We start from the raw sequence: 19,864 nt of genomic DNA on the forward strand, positions 1-19,864 counted from the left end.
GTCAAGTAGGGGGCCACAAAATATAAGCCCGCGGGCCGCAATTGGCCCCCGGGCCGCGAGTTTGAGACCCATGCTTTAGTACATCCTCTTGGTCTGGATTCACTTATAAAGTGCTAAAATCTTTTCATCTTACAAACTAAAAACTGTCAATGTTTCCAAGCTACCAGTTAAATACTGAAAACGGTAACGCTGGTTTTACAATGCTGCGCGGGAACAGCACTGGCTAAAACTTACCTGTAAGAGCTTACAGCCGGTAAACTGCATGTTCACGTGGGCAGCAACACTCAACCACTTAGTTTTTTTAAATTGCTTAAGCACTTTTGAAAACATTCTACTTCTCAGTGATTAGTGTACTGTATAGGAAGCACACAGTGACAGTGCATATACAATAAGTTCAAACTCTACACAAGAAGAAAAAAAAAAAAAAAAGGTATTCCTCTCCACATACCGAAATCAGTCAACATGGAGAATCACAACCAAACATGTCCCAGTTTTCATACAGCTACTACAGTAGTGGGTATAACACTGTTAGCTCAGCGAACAACAATCATAAAACACTGTGTCCTGTACAGGTTACAATTACAGTAAAAAAAAAAATAAGATCAGAAAATACTAAACTTACCTGCTGCATTTTTATAGTGCCTAAACCTGATTGGTGTGTCTACGATTAAACAATCATGTGTTTGCACACCTGATGGCTGTGTTTCACAGATTGGCTCATAGGTATGGTAATGTGACGCTCAAAGCTTTGGAATTGCTAGGAAATGACATCATGATATACTTCTGTGTCTAATGTATACAAGTGTGTTTAGTGTTTTACAATTCACTGTGTATTGTTTTGCAATAAGTGTGAGGCTGACATTGTGCTTATAGTGGCGCACATCTGGACCAATGTTTTGCTCCTTAAGTGTAAGGATAATTGTGAACTATATTTGAGAGAAATATTTTGTGTTTTGAGTTCAGCTCATGAAAAATGGAGGCAAAAACAAAAGGGTGGTGTTTATTATTTTGTCCAGTATATATTGATGTAATAATATGTAAGATGTAGTTTTTTCTCTTTTTAAGGTTATACCATATCTAAGTAAAATCTGACCAAATTAGGAAACTGCCAATTCCTCAAAACTTTACTTGTGTGCATTGCTTGAGTAAATATCTACTTTACACTTGTTTTTATTGCACATTACAGAAGAATGGACCTTTGAGTCAGTCTAGATAGTAATAGGACCATGTAAACTGTTATTGTTCTATGTTCTATCCCACAGGGGATAGGACAGTACAACCAGAAACTTGTAAGGATGACGTAACCTGTCATTTTAATTCCAGTGCAGTACTAGTTTGTTTATTATGCTGTTGTTTGAACTTGACCCATCTAACCCCGTTTTTTTAACATTTTTTTTTTAATGAATGTAGTTTTGTGTTTTTATCTATGGTTTGATTCATGGGTATTTATTTCCTATGTTCTGGTAATCTGCGTTGGTTGATTAGAAGGGGGGGGGGGGTTCTGTTAAGAAAGTAAAAGGTAGTTAATCTTTAACACAGTAAATGTGATTCAGCGGTAAGATAGGAAGGAAAGCAAAAAGACTCTCACACAGCGGACCACACGTTGGAAACGGCATCAGCCCATGTCTTTCCCCTGTCTACCACAAGTCTGCATGCATGTGTGTATTTGTTTTGGTCAGCAGGTCGTGTTCCCTAAATGTCACATCCCTTTCAGTTGTGGCTCATTTTCCTTTCTTAGCAGAAATCATTTTTGGGTGGCTGCACAGTTTGCTAGGATACTGACCTAATTGGGCATGACATGTTAACAAGAAAGGATGCAAACAAAGCCAGAGTATGAGGTTAATTTGATCTGCTTTTTGTTTATCCAATTAGAAAAATAAAAACAACTAAAATAGTCAAATGTGAGTGTTATTAAGTAAAATGGTGATTTAGTAGGTTAAAGTTAAATTCCATAATTGGATAGTGATTAATTTATGAATCATGAATGAATGTCAAGAGCTGCAAAAGTTGATATAGTAATCATTTAGTGGAGTAAATGAAATGAATGGGTCATTTATTTGAACTCTGAATAAGTCTTAGTTAGCAGCAGAGAGGCCTGCAACAACTGTGTTAGCATGTCATCAGGAAAGTAACTAAAGAGTAATTAGGCCACAGCTTGGACATTCCTCTGTTCACACACTGACGTAAACAAGGCGAGAAGTGGTCACTCCTACGGCTGGCACTCTCTCCACTACAGTAGGGTGGCAGTAATGTTCTAAGGAACAGACTAGTCACATGTAGAAACACTCAAGTGCTGTAGCCAAAGGCTCCTCCCCTTGGTAACTGGTGTTGGTACACATACATGCACGAGCACTGCAGCCTGTCCCCCTTTGCCATGCAGCTCACAGCCCTTACATTTCAGATTTTGTTTTGAAAATCCACCTTTCTTACTTATCTATGTACCTAGCTTCCCCTCCCAAACACCCAAATACACACACAGCTACATCACACAAAAAAAGATGCTATACCATGTCTGTAGCCTGGAGTATGAGCTCAGACTGGCTGAGTGACACTGCAAAGAGGGCGCCTCCCCCATGCACAGATAAAACTGAGGGCCAGGAATCCCCTCACGTCTCCTTATCAGCATCTAAAAATAAGTATTTGCTCAGTTTTACACTTTGCAGTTGGATCCATTAAGACTATCCACAGGTTGAAATGCTAAGCAAAAAGTGTCAGTGCCTTTAATAACATTGTGTAAAGCTGCAGGTCTGAGGCCTTAAACAGTTGCCCCTGATATGGATGTACAACAATGTTTATTTCAATGTTATTTCTACACCAGGACATAATGTACAAGAATGGCTGTTTTAAAGTTTCACTTTCTATATTGTTTCAATAGCCTTTATTTTCCGTTTGTTTGCTTTTCTTTCTATTTTGTTGAGTTATAAAGTAGCTAAATTCTACAAGATCGTAAATATGATCACAAGTCCTTTTATAGGATGACATCTCAGGCATCCATGGTGAGGTTTGGACCCCCTGCATACACCACTCCGTAAATCCATATTTCTGTGTCTCTTATAAATAAATAAAAAGGCACACTGTGGGGATCAGTGACACTGTTTGGGTCGACAAGTACAGTGACAACGACTTGATTTTTCCGCACAGTAGCCCTATTTTCACCCCCCCCCCCCCCCCCCCCCCCCCCCCAGCCTGGAGGGACCCAAGGCACGGCCCTTATTATAATTTGATGAAACAACCCCACTGCCTCCTTTAAGCCCATCCCTTTGCTGAATGTACCCAGTGATCATCATGCCACTTTCATACCCCAATGTATTTTATACGATGGAGAACCAGGAGTGAATCCTCATGCACCTCCAAATGTTTTTTCTTGTGATTTTTAAGGGAGATTTTATTTAGAGGCGGTGCTTGTTGGTTCCAGAGTAGCGTCGTAACGACACTTTTTTTTTCTCCCCAGTCCCTGTTAAAAGAGTTACACCGGGCCACAGTTGGTGCTGGGGGGTCGTCTATAGTTTAGTAATTTCCTGGGGGGTAATCGCTGCGTTTGTTTTTTTTTATATCAGATTTTCTATTTTATTTTTTTTTACTTCTCTGAAATATCACTCACTCACTCACTCCTAAGATCTGTTACTCCTTCGAGGTTTTTTCCTTTCAGATCATGAACAAACTATATGTTGGGAATTTAAGTCCTTCGGTCACTGTCGAGGACTTGAAAGAGCTCTTCGGGGAGAGGAAGCTTCCAGTGGCCGACCAGGTCCTACTGAAATCCGGCTATGCTTTTGTGGACTTCCCCGATCAGAACTCGGCCATAAAGGCTATAGAGACTCTTTCTGGTAAGTGTGGATTTGATAAGTGATGCTGCTGGTGACAGGAAAATTTCCAAGCGAGTCAAACTGCAAGATCAGGTTGAAAAAAGCCATAGCTCAGGGTCTCCGAAATGGGAAATATTAATCCTTGCTTGTGTCATTATCTGTGTGGTGTTGCTCGGGACAGTGTTTGCGATCACATCCGTGTGCCATCTGAGTTTAGATGAACGCTCAGCCATGCACGCTCCAACAAAAATTTGATAATTTATCGATCACAAGACCCACACGGCTTTAGTGCCCGTTTGCCTTAAGAAAACCCGATCCGTTGTAACGCTATTAACACGCACAATAACCTATATTTGGGAGATTCCGATAGTGTGGGGTGCTACTTAGCAATCACCCACAGGAATGTATGGGATGGTCTGATGGTTCGGGTAGGCATAATTATTTTTCACTTATTTTTTATCTTGATTTTATTGAAGAGAGCAGAGCGAAGCGACCGCGGAAAACTTGTCAGATCCATGTTCCTCTGATGTCTGGGTATGTTTTTACGAGGTGTCTTGGAGGTGGGTCACGGGGGTCCAGAGGAAAGAGCTAATAAACAGGTAGCTGAGGGGGACGAGGTGAGACGCTAATTCCGTGCTGCGCCAGGCCACTCATAAGAGTAACGAAGAGCCGTGTTCAAGCTTCGCCGAGGAGCGCTTCCAATTCACTCCCGGCTGGGTCAACACGAAGAATTAAGAAACACCCACCTAGAATAGAAGGACTACAAGTCATTCTCCTTTTAAACCATCTCTTCTTTGATGTTGCATTCTTTACTGAGAGCAGAACAACTACCCCTCAATGCACTGTGGAGGGTTGTGGGAGTGGAAAGCATGGCTGCCCATTTCCCCCCCCCCATACTATAAAAGCTTAAATGCTTCATTTTGGCGCCGATTCCCTTCAATTGCGACCCTCAAATGTCCCACTAGTTGTTTAAATCCTAACATACCCCGTTTATCCGCCGCCGTGCCCACAACGCACCCGTGTAGAGTACTTTTTGTTATGGGTTGGCTGTTTGAATGGGGACGCACCTACTTGGTGAAGTGATTCAAAGTGTTGCTGTATAGGCCTACCAGCTTGTATTGTTGCTTTCATGACGCACAGCTAATGTTACACTATCAATTTTCGTCCCTACAGGTAAAGTTGAATTACACGGAAAGCTGATAGAGGTAGACTACTCCGTTCCCAAAAAACTAAGGTAGGCCTACAATCTGACGCACAGACACACACACACACACACACACACACACACAATGCCTATACTGTGTGACCTGTAGGCTTCCGCTGTGAAATATAGCACGCATATTTCCCTCTTCTCTCGGCTTCTGAGTGTGTTTTTTAATCAGACTTTTATTGTATTATTTCCTGGCGATGGAAATGTAATTGCATGACAAATTAACAAAAGAAAGAAAGCAACAAAGAAACAGTTTAGTCCCAACATCTACAGAACACACGGTGGCTGCTGTCATGTCGCGTGATCTGCAGCAAGGCCTATCACACAACACACACACAAATGCACACACACTCACACAAACACACACGGTGCATACATGTAGGCTTATAATTGCATCTTAATTGAATCTCATATAGGTTTTAATCAGAGTTTCATGCGGCTGAACATTGGCTACGTAATGTGTTTTTGAACAGTTCTGTTGTATAGCCTATAAGTGATAAAGTTAGGTTTCATTATTGACTGTAACACTGCATTGCACGATGAGTTGCATACCAATCAGCTGAGCTTCTCTGGTTAAGTGGATGTGTGTGAGAAACACGTCGTGTGTCTGTGTGTACAAAGTATGTGTGCGTGCGCAAGAGAGCGAGACAGAAAAGCGCGAGATGAATGTATGTGAGCAGATCTATAGGTTAACCCTAAAACCCCATGACGCCACTGTCATTATGTGCTTTCGTATCAATGTGTCCAAGCAATGTGTACAAACAGTAGCTATCAATTGCATGGAAATAATAATTAAACATTTTCGCCATGTGCGTAATGCATTATAAACGCATTCGTTTATTGCAGATATGCAGCCTGTACTCCTATATAGCTCCACCCTTTTTCACGACAATGCCTTTGGCTTTAGGGAAAGACGACATTGCGTGACAGAAAGGTAAATATTCAAGCCCCTTGTGGAGGAGCACGTGACCCACACTTTATGCGCTTCCAGCACAGTCCTCCCCCTTCAGTGCACACTTCCCTGCATTATAGCTCTCGCTTTTTTTTCTGTGCCACACCGTAGAGAAAAAAATCTGTACGTTTAAAAAGTCAAATGATTGAGCAGCTATGTTGTTTCCTCGCTGTATGGCTCGACTTGAAGGCGTTTTGGAAGCTGCAAGGCGCAACATTGTGTAAAAGCCTGCGCCACTCCCCACAGTTTGTGTGCACGTAGGCCATGGCAATGTTGGAGAGCCTCATAATGGCCGCCATGGTGGCCCTGCACTCTGCCCGGCTATAGGACGAATCAGATGGAGCTAATGTCCATACATGTGCTTGCATGTGTCCGATCGGTAGTGTTTGGAGCTGCTGGACGCGTGCAGGCCTTTAAAGCGAAACCCTCGCCATGTCACGTACAGGTGTTCATTTTGAATCTGTGGAAACTGGGCGAAATCTCAAGTGGAGGTGAAACGTCATCATGATGATAATGCTTCTCTGTGGGGATAATTACATTTATTGTTTAAAAGCTTCCTCCAGTTTTCCTGTCATTATTTAGACCTTTTGTTTTATTATTACGGAAACATTTACATTGATTTAAAATGTAAAGGTATCATTTTGTTCTGCAGTCAATATTGTAACTAATTAATAGTTCTATGATTTTAATCCATTCTTTCTCAGAGAAATAACTTATATTTTGAATAATACAAGTTTAGAGAACTCAACTGTATTACTTTAATGTTTTATTTCTAAATCCTGTATTATATGATAATAATATAAGAACTATAGGTATTGTTATGGATTTGATTTGAAATAGGCTGTATGGTTACTACAGTGACGTGGCTTGAGAAGTCAACCAAACACCAGTTTTTTTAGTTTTATCATTTAGGAAGTAGTGTGTGAGCTCAGCTTTTGGCCTTCTGGTATTTCTTGGTTTTGTGGCTCTGCTGTAGTTGCAGCTGTTATTTGCTGTTAATTTATAATATTCTGTTGTGCTTTGTTGTGTAATGTCTTCAGTGTGCTAATAGGCATAGTGGCAATAACTATTAAATTATGTATATTTTAAGGGCAAAACGTATGATTGTTTATTCTTGTAATAACAGTTTGTTAATAAGTTTGTTCTGTAAAAAAGATTGGGCCTTTTTAAATGCAACTTTGAATAACCTATAACAGATAAAAGTACGAATTCTTGTAGTTTTGAATAGTATTTAAATGTCATTTCACTAACATGTATTTTGATATTTCAAATTGGTTCAAAAGTGTCAGCCTTAATATTATTTTGATAGAAGTAATTTAAGCTGAAGTAAACAAAAAAAGTATTTTTTTTGTTTCATTTGTTCCAGCTTGTGAGGCTTCTTGTCATGGACAATATAGAATAAAAAGTTGCACTTCATCAGCCATTTTAAATAAATAGATTTGAAGTAAATTATCTGGGTTATTTTGATAAAATAAATGGATTTGACAGTGTTATAAAATTGTAGGTTACTTGATCTTAATTGATCCTGTATTTCAGTACTGAGAAAACTGTTATTCACAATAATAACTACTATTATTTTAAATTAACGAGTAAACAATATACTTTATATTATGAGTTATTCTGATACATGTTCTTTAATTATTAAGAGCACCTGAGGTAATTATCTAATTGTAAGTTTTATAAGTATATAAAAGGTTAAATTGTTTGATGTTAATCATTAAACATGAGAGAAAATATGTATATTTATGTAGACTTATTAGTATTCTTTTTTTAATTGATATGGTCTAAATTTGTTTGGAAGAATGACTCTTAGTTTAAAAAGATTATTTAATTTGTTTGCTCAAACCTTAATATCTTTCTTGCATTTTGCTCATGTATTTTTGTTATTGTGGCTTATTTTGATATCAGTAAACTGAAAACAATATTTTTCTCACCCTGGTTAAGTTTCCTTGATTGTTAAATAGGCGAGGAGATGAAGTTATGGCCCAAGTAAGTAACGTTAGCCTGATCAATCAGTAATATTAAGTGAGTGTGATTTATGTGAGGACAACCTTGTTGTGGGGTAAACACTTTTTAAAGCTGTACTCCTGAAATGTATGCAAGTTTATACTTGCTTGGTTAGCTATGACAAAACCAGACATTTCTCCTCCTAATTATCTCTACACCTTCGACTTAAGCTGGAGTGAAAATGTGTCTCAATAAACTGGTGATGAATTTGTGATTGAGTGCTAACTTTGGTGTTACACTCCATTAGGCTGTATCACAATAAACACTGAATTGTTTGTGCTCTTCATATAAATCTACATCTGCAGTTTAATGTTGTTCGATGAAGCTACATTGATTGCAAAACCTTTTTGCTCACAAAAGGATGCAAACCAAGACATGGGTGTAAACATCTGCATTGCACCATAGTGGTGCACACGCACATGTGTGTGTTGGGTCGTGAGTACACACTGAGTCAAAACAGCGAAATACGATAGCCATCAGTTGATCCACTCTGAATCCATTAATACTCCCCAGTTGATCCTGGTGCAGGGGAAGCGCTCCAATTCAGACTTCGGTTTTGCCCGGGGTGATAGCAGGAGGCGCTGCACTGCTCCCCTCTTAGGTCCCATCCGCTGCACCCTTCTCCGTACACCTCATGTATCCCCTCACCTGTCTGTGAGGAGGGGTCCTCCAAAGTGAACTGTTTGTGGAGCGTAGCGACCAGATGCCCCGGGTGTCTCTCAACTATGTTCAGTTTCTGCCTTAAAGAGCATCGTCTGTGTCTTTTTAAGTTTTGTGTGTTTCACTCATTAAGAGTGAAAAAGACTGTTGGAAAATAATACTCACGAGGTGTAAGAAATGGATGCCAATTGAGAAAGTTCTTCATTAGCACTTCCAAAGAATGACTATTTACTGTTACTATTTACAGATATTAACTTAAGCATTTTATTTTGAGTGTGTTCAAGCGGCAGCATTTGAATTTAGCCCTTCTCCCAACATTGCTGTATTTGTGTAGCAATTATTAACTTTTTCATGAAGGTGTATTTTTCGCCTATAGTAATAACAGACTTGCCTGTGCAACTGGGTATATTGCTTAAGGGAATGATGAGTTAAGATGTGAGAGCATTGTAAATTCATTGAATGTCTATCAGACCTGTGGGATCACTGTTTAAGCTTCCAGAGAGTTGGAATCTTTTTTTTTTTTTTTTTAACTGACATGCTTGTGGATTACAACAGCAACTGCAGATATTAATTTCTCAGTAAGCTGTCATTCACATTCTGCTCCAACCTGTTGCATGAGTAATATGTCACTGCAGAATTACACTCATTCCAACTACGAGTTAAGTAATCAGCTAGATGACTCTCTGGAGCAACAGTGAGTAAGTATGGCCGATGTGGCCAGGATGAGGAGGAGGATCTTTTCTTTTCTAGTAAATCACTAAAATCTTAAAGTGATGAGAGAAGTGAAACACGTTCACTACTCAGAGAGGGTTTCTCCATCAGCAGAGCAACACCATTCATCCAATGGGGAACTCATGCCTGTGTTTTTATTTGTGACCTGACCATTACACATTATCTCACACTAGTTCTTATTGTTGAGTGATGAGAGTAATGGAGAGACAGACCACGGTATAATCAAAACAAACCCTCACTGCTAAGAGATCGGAGGCGTGAAACCTTCTTGAACTGAGCCTCTGAATTCATTTGTCTGCTGTTTGCAGGGTAATGTGCCACTGCTGATCCATTCTCATTGGATTGTTGAAGTCAGCTTCTATTAGTAGAAAATAAAAATAAAAGTTGAATATCTGGACTCTGTTAGCATTGAATTAATTAGCAATACCATTTTTTCAGATGACCAAATGCATTTCTCACACAACTTTTAATTTGCTGTTGCTATTGTCCCGAGTCAAGATAGGAAAGGCTGTTTTGAGCAGATGTTTGAGGATGCTGTTTAGCTAAGCAGGGTTGATGAATTGGTGGAATCTTAAATGTGCTGAAAGTGGATTATTATGAATTATAAATAATTATTATGAGTATTGCAGTTCATACCCAAGTGCTTTTTTGGGGGAAGTAATTTGAAGATGTAACAGCTGCTCTGTCTTTTCTATATCCTTCTGTTGCTCAGTCTGTCTGTCTGTGTGTGTGTGTGTGTGTGTGTGTGTGTGTGTGTGGTGTGGTGTGGGGGGGGGGGGCATTGTGTACATGCAGATATATTCACACACAGCTTGAGGACAACACTAGAGAAGAAGAAAAGCTGTAAAATTGCAGCTGAAAGCTAAATGCCGGATGTAAACTTTAGGGTTTCTCACCACTCGCTATGTCAGGCTCCCACTGGGCACCTAAGGGTGTGGTTTCTGTGGAAGAATGGGCAGCTGAGGGGCACAGCAGGTGGCATTTCTCACACAGCCAGACCCTGTCCTTGTCCCATATCAACACCATATAACCCTGCTTTATAGCTCTGATGGGTCTTGAGCAGGTGAAATGAATATAGCGTGAACTCCCAACAGCCAATCTGAGTGAGCCATGGGACGTAATGCTTACATGCAGCCAATCCTATGTAAACTGGTCAAGTGGAGGGACCGAGGCTCATAAAGAGGCTCTGTTACACTGGCTTACAGTCTTAAAATGGGAATGCTATTGGCCTGAAGCTTTACCCAGGTCAAATGATCTTCTTAATCTCTTATATCGGACCTTTGCATCTTGCATATTTCTCAATCTTTTACTTGGTTTTAAGGTTCCAGGTAGAGGTGTGGCCACAGGGTGGCATTGGCCCCCTTCAAATCTGATTGGCCCCTGTTTTGGGCCCCTCTACTAGAGTCAGAAGGTGATAGGTAGTTGGCTTATTAGGATCATGGATGGATTACTGAAAAGGATCAGCTTATACCCTGGACCCACACCTCTGGATAAAATGACATGTTATGTATTTAAAATGCTCCTTGAGGGATAGGCATTGCAAATTAGCCCAGGCTATAAATGCTGCGGTGTGTAGCATTGCTTTGTGCTACATACTTGCCCCTATACAAATACATTACAAAGAGACAAAAAAACGACAAAAAGAGACACAAAATGTCCCACAAAGAGTCACAAATCTACCTCAGAGAACTTCAAAGAAACAAAAAACAACTGAAAAAAGATGCAAAACAACCACAAAGGCACAACATGACTACTAAGAGACGCAAAATACCAACAAAAAAACTAAAATATGACCATATGAGATGCAAAACGATGTTCATGCGTTGACTGGGCGGACACATTGCACAAAAGGCAGGACCCTTCTTGACCTAATGTGTTTAATTAAACAAAGTCATTTGAAATGTTGCTGTTCAACTGAGTTTCAGTAATGTTACCTTGTCCAACCTGAGCTCAAAGGCTAATTACTCACTCACATTCTTCTAGAATTATTTTTTTAATATTCACCCCTGGTTCCAGGGACATCCCGATATGATGTAATAATATAAAATAATACACATTTTTTTGTATATGCATTTTTGTATTTTCTCCCATGTAGATGAGGAAATTTCTTTTTAATTGTTTTATAACAGTATGTCTCTGTGAAGCATCAAATGTAAAAAAAAAAATATATACAGTTTTCTGACATTTACAGCACCTTGATGTGGGAGCAAATCTGTGCCATTGTGCTTGTGAATACGTGTGTCCGTGTGTGTTTACAGGTAGTGCTGTATTCAGTTCCAACTGTTCCAGGTTAGGTTCGTCCTGTTGCCATGGGAACCAATTTTGAGTGTTTTGCTTAGTTATAGGAGCTCGAACGATAAAGCCTTTTAGAAAATGAACCCAAAGTCCTCCAGTGTACAGAACACCACTCAAGCTGCAAAAAAAACCAAAAGTTGAGTTTACTGCATGCAACACCCTGAGATTCACCATACAAGTGACATTATAATATCTTTAGATATTGCTGTCAAAATCCTATGATTACAGCTGAACTTTGTCATGATCTGCTGTCAGTTTGGGGACCCTGTAATTTCCACCAATTTCCCAGAAGACTGCCTACTGGTTATAGCTGCAAGCCGGGCCCGTAGTCCAGCCGTGTGTTGGTGTGGCACACGCTATGGGCGGTGCAGTGGTCAGAGTGCTGATTTTATATGACTGTGAATACATAGCCTGGTAAGGTGCCTCAATAAAATGACTGTGTAAAGCTATCGCTTCTTTCATCGCTTCAAATGCTCATTTTCCTCTCACAAGTGCGGCAGGGAAAACTGCTGAGTGGGCTGTCCATCTATGTCACAGCCGCAGCCCTTTTGTGACCTTTCCTATTCATAAACCCACTTGTAGCCACCATTTCCATCTTCTTCCATATGTATGCAACGGAAGCTGGGAAAACCCCCCTCCCAACCAAACAAGTCATCTACAGTAAGGTCCGCACGCAGCTGAGCCTCGAACACAACCTAGAGCATAGTCTGACCATTGTGTTTCCTCTATTTCACAAGAGAGGAAGAGGAAGACATGTAGAAAACTTCCTAGTCAAAGACATGTGTATGAACCACACACATGCTTATGCTTTCATCGCAGTGTGTGTGCACGTGTGTGTTTGTGTGTGTATTTGCTTCTGCGTGGGGGAGAAATGAGCACTGCTGATAGAGGGCAGCATTTCATCCCCCTGTCAAGGAGGCTGGCTGGCTGTGTGAGGCAGCTGTTGGCTTGAAGTGGCTTTACCCCTCTCTGAGAAGACTGTGATGGGTCTGCTCACAAACAGGAGGATTTACCACTATGTGTGTGTGAGACATTGGAAAATATAATTCATGTACAGGATATTATCAAATCAACTCCTGGCTGGTAGTTTGATGTTAACTAAAACGTTTTTTAAAGGAATATCCTAAAATTGAGCAGTCACATTAAACTCCACTCTGTTTTGTCACTGTCCTCATGATCAACTTTTCTTTTAGTTTTAGAGTTTAGAATTAGACAATTTTATTTCAGATTTTTGGGTGCACTGTTGTAAATCAGAGGTCTGTTGGTCATATTTAGTGTTTATCTGAGTGTATTGTTTTATGTCCCGTTTTTTCCCCAGCATCGTTAGAAATTTTAAGTATTTCACCAAAATAGAAGACTGGTTGTTTGTCAATTAAATATGAAGCTACAACCAGCAGTTTACTGGCTTAGCTTAGCATACCAAGATGTTTTTTGATCTTCATGCTAAGATGAGCTAACCAGCTGCTGGCTGTAGGTTCATATATAGCATACACATACGAGAATGGTGTTGATCTTCTCATCTAACTCTTGGAAAAAAGGGAATGTCTGTACCATAACTATTCCTCTAATTATTTTGGTTCTTTTTGTCAAGTGGAAAAGCGTTAATTGTCTTTTTAAAATTGTGCTCTTGTCATTTCTTTAATTAAATGTCTGTATTTACACATTTTAAAACATTAATTGTCTGCAACCGTTATGTTTTACAGAACTGAACTGTGGCAGCGGTTTCAGGCTGTTTTTTAGTTTAAGCAATAGAAGTGTTTAGTATTTGACAATCGCGATATGCCATGAAGCCAGTTGTTTTACACAGCGGTGCTTGATCCTGACTAGGATTTGCTGAGATGAATAGGGTGATATGGGCCAGGCAGGTGCTAGAGAGTAGGAAGGCTCTATCTGCTTCCCTGCCAAGCGAACCAGCACATGCCAATACACAGTCGGTTGCAGTGTGAGTGAAAGACAGAGCATGTATGTGAGAGAAAAGGATAGTGAGAGAGCAATGGAAAGAAAGAATTAGATGAATCAAGCTGCAAGGGAAAGGAAGGGACCCTATGGGAGTCCTTTTGATTGTATCACACCAAACGTCATTTTGCAGCAGCGTATTTTCATGCAACCGCTGACAACACAGGGGAAATGAACAGAATGTGAAAAAAAAGCTTTTTTGTAAATAGTTGCTGTCTTGCTGACCACTGGCTAATATTTCCCTGAAGGCGCAGAATGTTTCATCGTGGAAGGTTCATCTGTGTGTGTCTCACTAAACAGTCTATACTCAGGGTTTCCCATGGGTGCACTAGCTGCCGCGGTAGCTCTACTGTACACGAGGAGCACTCAGGCCTGAGGTTATTAAGCTATTATATTCCCATTTTAAATGCACTGTTTGTATGTATAAAATATCATGAATAAAACCGATAAAATATATGTTGCAAGTTGCTAGGATACCGCCCGATTGATTGATTTATTGGCTGTGTGTGTTTAGCATAGACTTCTTGGTGCGGCAGTTGCAGCAGGCTGCCCAGCCAGCGCCTCTGTCTCACGCATGCAAATAACATTATGACACTGATTGATGAATTGCCCGTCCCTGTCAGGTGAAATGAAGCACACACTGACACAAATCCAATTAAAATTGAAGGGTGCCCCTATAGCAGAGCACGATCTTGTTGAAAAACCCAAAGGCAAAAACTCGGACATCTTCAGCTCAGCAGGATTGTAAATATTTGATGCCAAATCAGCCATGCATGAGTTCTTTTTGGCAGGTTGCAAAAGTTAACGGGGTCTTGTAAGATTGCTTCATCTCCCTCCACGTTTATTGAACATTAACACGCTCATTCAGTGCATGTTCAGCGAATTTTCATTGTCATTAATGGTGACTTCCACAAGATGCAGCTGTAGTTCACCACCGCGCTCCAGGTAGAGTCACAATCACTTTCCACTGCAAAATGTAGGTGTTCCCCCAATCCTCCTTCTCCTCCTCCGTACTTGTGCATATTTTGTGTCAGCGCACTATGGCGTGTGTACCAACTAGATTGCGTGCTTTGTCTCTCACCGCCTCCCTCCCGCTCACAGTGTCACTGCTCCCCTGGCACAGCGTGGCAGCGCAGAATGAAGCCGGCTGTGTGTTAGCATTAGCGGGTGTAAATAGCGTACAACTCTATGTTATGTACTGTAAGCTGAATGTGAGCTGCCCTATCAGATAGTGTAACAGAGACAGGCAGTTTATTCTTAGTAGAGTCGTGGTTACCACTATTGGAATTCTTCCAAAACAGTAGACGTCTGTGTGTGTGTGTGTGTGTGTGTGTGTGTGTGTGTGTGTGTGTGTGTGTGTGTGTGCCTATGTCATTGCATATATTTGTGTTTGTGAGTGCCTCTGTCTTCCGGCCATTCCCCCAAGTGGGAGTTCATTTCAGAGATGGTTGCTGAGATGGTTTTGTTTTATGTGTTGTGTGGAGTGACTCCAGGAAGGCCCGTTTCCAGTCGCTTGACATTGTGGGAGAATAAATTGCAGAGATATAGAATGACAAGCTTCAAAGGCGAGTGTGATGTCAAAGAGACAGTAGTGTAGATGTGGAGCCGCTGAAGATGATGCATCAAATATGCTGCACTTGAAGAAAAGCCTAATTTAACACACACACACACACACACACACACACACACACACACACACACAGATGGGCTCTGACTAACAGACATTTTTCATAACACTGGCCATTTATTGTCCTTATCCATGAAACGCAGCTCACCACTGAAGATGTTTCTACAGAGATCCGATTATGACAAAGAATCTTATCATTTTTATCAGTGTGTGTGCTCAGATGGGCCAGGTTGTTCACATTTACTCAGTGCTTTTAAATGCAGTTGTGTTGTGTCTTAAGGAATGAGCCTAATAGCCCTTTTAACTTAGACAGGGAACCAGCCTTGCATGTTTTCTGCCAGGAATGATGAAAGCAGTTGGCATGTAAATGCTTGCAGATTGGGTTTGGTGTTTCTGTGTGAAGGAGAGTTGTAAACCAGAGTAGTTGTCAAATTAGTGGACTACACCTTTGAATATCCTGTCTAGCAAAACAGAAAGCGTCTCTAACTGTTATTAATCTGTGGATCTTGAGCCAAAGTTTGCCCTGTGTTTTGTTTGTTTTAAAGCTTACTACCGTGTTTGTGTGCTTTTGCATTCACAGACTGTATTTTGTACGAAAAGTTTGTCAGAAAATCAAACCTGGAAGACAAACAATAAACAAACATAAACCATTGCGGAGGCTGCAGTTTTTTTGCAGACATTTGGGCTCTTGCCTTATAGTCACACACTGTCCAGTATATAACAACAACAACAACAAACTACATCAAACATATTTTATTCCCACACAGCATACAAGCCTCATCCAAACTTGTCACTGAATCACACAAATACACACACATGGCTTTGAATCCGAAGCATCCTTAACTTCCTCTCAAGCCCCCTGACTCATTTCAGAGAGTAGGTCAGGATTTGGAGCCATTCTCTTCTCAGGATTAAAGTCTGACAAGGATAATTCCCTGAAAGCCACTCATCTTGTGTCAATCTCACGTGGCACAAGATCAATCAAGGTTTTGGGAAGAGCACTACAGTATGTATGTAATTAACCTATTGGAGGCCCATTTCCATTTGAATCTACCGATAGTTGAGTTTGCCGCCCTTATACGATAAGAACTGCTTTTTACAGTCAACGTGAGGAAAACAGTGATACGTTGTTTCTCCACGCTAACTTTATCACCCCTCCACTCTCAACCTCTGCAGTCAGTAAATATAATCCAGTTTCTAAGGTTTAGAACTGTCTATTGATGCCATTTCAACCTTATACGCGCTTGTAACGCCCCCCCAACATGCACAAGTGCTTCCTATATAGATATTGTCACTGCCTTGTTAATCTCTTGATGGTTTATCGAAATGACCACACTTTATTTACTTGATCAGTCTTTATTCCCTGAAAGTGTAAAATTGCTGCTAGAGTGCAGTTTATTTAATCTATTTATATGTGTTATCTATCACTGGTTCTGTTTTACTTCGTGATGTTTAAATTGGCTTACTTTAAGTCTAATTGCAATCAAATGGATAAACTGGCAAATAGATAAACTTAATTGTGGTTGATTCCTATTATTCTTCCACAGTAATTATTCTACCAGGTGTCTACATTCCTTACATAAGTATTGAGGCATTTAAATAATTATTTCAGGGCTAAATATCAATCAGAATCATTTTGATTACAAATTTATCTGCCTATTATTTTCTTGGCTCATTTATTAATAATTGGTTGATTAAAATGTAGTGGTTCATAAATTACTGAAAAATTCTGATCTAAAGTTTTCAGAGCCAAAAGTGACATTTTCTGATTGTTTGTTTTGTTTGACCAACAGAAAAAATCCTAGAAAGAAATAATAAATAATTATATGTACAATGACCTAAGACAAAAAAGCAGCACATCTTCTGCTTGCACCAGCAATTCATTTGCTTAAGTGTTGGCAAATCATTTTCTGTCAATCACCTAATTAATGAATTGATTTAGAATTGTTGATTTGTTTCATAAATGCAAACAAAAACAAGCTAAGACAACTATAAAGTGCTACCAAAGAGTAATGACAATAGGATTTTCAAAAAACCATTAAAAAAATACATTTGAAAGCACAGTGCGAGTGTTATTTTTCAGATAATTTGAAATGTACTTAAATTGAGGGATTTCATTAGACGAATGATCAAAAGCAAACACACAGCTTCAATTAAGCTCCAGCACATGTCAGCCAGTGTCTCTAGGCCTGGCACCGGTTCGACTGACATCACTACACATAACATAGACCAAGGCACTCATACACAGGGGGGGGTGGTTCCAGACTGGTTGGTAAAACAACAAAAAAACTTAACGAAAAATTCAATGGCCTCTTTACACATTCCCTGCTAGTTGCTTTCCTCTGTGAGGAACTTCCCTACATACAGGGGGAGGGGAAAGAGAAAAGGTAGTGCGTTCATGTGAGTGTGAACTCGTAAAGCTCTCCATAGGTAGCTGGAGGGAGTAGTGAGACGGGTAGAGAGAGGGACGATGAGAGACAGGCAGGGAGGAATGCAGGCAGGGAAACAGTTTGAGGGCTTTTGTAACATTGAGTGCTGTGAGTGCGGTATTGATCCAGGTTAACCCTGTCGGGACAAACACCTATAGCAGGCGGCTCAGCCTTCCAACTACAGTATAATACCTCATGGTCGCCAGATTAAAGGATGAGACCTCAGGAGCAAGCTGTACGACTCAACATAAAGGAACAGAAGCAACCATGAGGAGCAGCTAGCAGCGGACTCTCACTGCACCGCCGCAGTATGAGCTGGTATTCACCTGTCAGTAGCTCTTAGCACTGAGGTGTGTGAGATAGAGAGAGACACAGAAAATACATCAGTGTGTGCATGTAGAGAAGAGTAGGCACACCAGTCGGCTATACATTAGTTTGTGTGTGTGTGTGTGTGTGTGTGTGTGTGTGTGTGTGTTATATGTGTGTGATTGCATATGTCAGCTGTGTCCCTGTAGGCTTGCTGCGTGCCTGTCAGTGACAATGCTGACTACATGCTTTTTGACGGGGGACTCAGAGGTGTCCTCAGTTAGCGAAGTAGCAGTGTGGAGGGGCATGCAAGAGTTTGATGTCCGCAGGACAGGACAGAGCAGGGTGGCACATGACCCTGCAAGTCCTCTCGAATCATCTTTCTGTTAATTTTTTCTGGCTGATTGTTATGGCTCATTGGCAAGAGAAAAGGTTTTAGCACAAGTAAATTGAATTCTAAACATTGTAATTGCAGCAGATTGAATGTTTTTTGCATTGTTGGCAGAAATGATTTCTGCACAGGAATTTACCTAATGTTTAGTGTGTGTGTGTGTGTGTGTGTGTGTGTGTGTGTGTTTGTGTGTGTGTATGTGCATGTGTGTGTGTCTGGGTCTGTGCATGGGTGCGTGCCTGCTCGCGAACATCTACTACTCCAGCTTGTGTGTGTGGTAACTGTTTTTAAAGTCCACCTCCACTCAAATATATATTTTGTTAATGATTACTTCACTTGGATGTTTGACTTTCCCTTTGCAGAATTATGTGTGTGCAGGGTCACTAGAAGGCTGTAGTAGTCATCAGACTAATATTCAAGATCCAATATCGTTCTGATAATATGTTTGAACTTCTTACTTTAGAAAATGTAATGGTTCCTGCCTCTGTAGTCATATACTTGCTACCAAATATAAATTTCCGGATTTAATTTCAAATCTGTGGATGCATGTTCACAGTCATATGGAGGTGCTTCAGTTGCCATGTTAGAGCAAATTGTATTTTTTTATGAAATAGAAATGTGTTGGGCAGCCAGATAGCTCAGTTGGAATAGAGGTTTACTCCTCAACGCAGCGGGCCCGGGTTCGGCTCTGACCTGCGTCCCTTTGCTGCATGTCATTCTCTCACTCTCTCCCCTATCATATCTTCAGCTGTCCTGTCAAAATTAAATGCTGAAAATGCCCCCAAAATATATATAAATACAAATTGAAATGCATTGTGACACAGTGATATGCAAATGGAACATTTTAAAATACTAATTTCATTGGCTGAGTAGGCATGGTGGGAGATCATTTGTTTTGTGTCAGCTGGGCACCCTGTGGCATTATAACACTGCCTGAAAATTAATTTGTAGTGATTGCACTGAGAACTGGAAATATTTTTATGTCTGCTGCAGAATGCACATTGCATTGGACACTCCAAGAAAATGTCTGTACATGTCTTTTCTAATTGTAAATAGTTTTTTTCTTCATTTCTTTGTGACATCATGGCATATCTTTGAGCTGACGTGTAGTAACACCTTCCCTCTTCTATTGATATAGTTGACAATGAGTCATTTAACATAAATTGAGATACTTGGAATTATCATGTGATTCTAAATCATTACTTATTAATCTACATGAAATGTCCCTGTGTGTCAATTGACCTGGTTAATGAACCTTGTTCCACACGTGTTAGGTAAAGAAACAATGTGCAGTCTCTCCTTATTTACATCTTTCTACTGAGCAGCTGAGTGAGCGTCGACAGCGAGACGCAGATAGATGTCAACAGGAAGGCTGTGGCTTCCATCAGAGCGGCATATGTCTATCTGACAGGACTGTGCCTCCCTGCCTCGGTGCCACATAGAAAAAGTATGCGTGAAGAGAAACAGGCAGGCAGGTAAGCCTGCAGAATTCT

General features: G+C 40.4%; 1 protein-coding gene across 3 annotated transcripts in view; it reads left to right on the forward strand.

Moving 5' to 3' along the window:
• The first annotated feature begins 3,297 nt into the window (after positions 1-3,297).
• The window catches only part of igf2bp2a (insulin-like growth factor 2 mRNA binding protein 2a), a 47,408-nt gene continuing 30,841 nt past the window's right edge, over positions 3,298-19,864 (forward strand). The window contains exons 1-2 of one of the 3 annotated variants that reach the window (XM_034886559.1): positions 3,298-3,827; positions 4,980-5,040. In XM_034886559.1, coding sequence (XP_034742450.1) covers positions 3,653-3,827; positions 4,980-5,040 — 236 coding nt within the window. In that variant the 5' untranslated portion in view covers positions 3,298-3,652. Of the gene's footprint in view, positions 3,828-4,029; positions 4,235-4,979; positions 5,041-17,712; positions 17,993-19,864 lie in introns of those variants that run through there. The other 2 variants (XM_034886560.1, XM_034886561.1) reach the window with 2 other exon arrangements.

The sequence above is a fragment of the Etheostoma cragini genome, chromosome 11, assembly GCF_013103735.1.
Source record: "Etheostoma cragini isolate CJK2018 chromosome 11, CSU_Ecrag_1.0, whole genome shotgun sequence".
NCBI lineage: Eukaryota > Metazoa > Chordata > Actinopteri > Perciformes > Percidae > Etheostoma > Etheostoma cragini.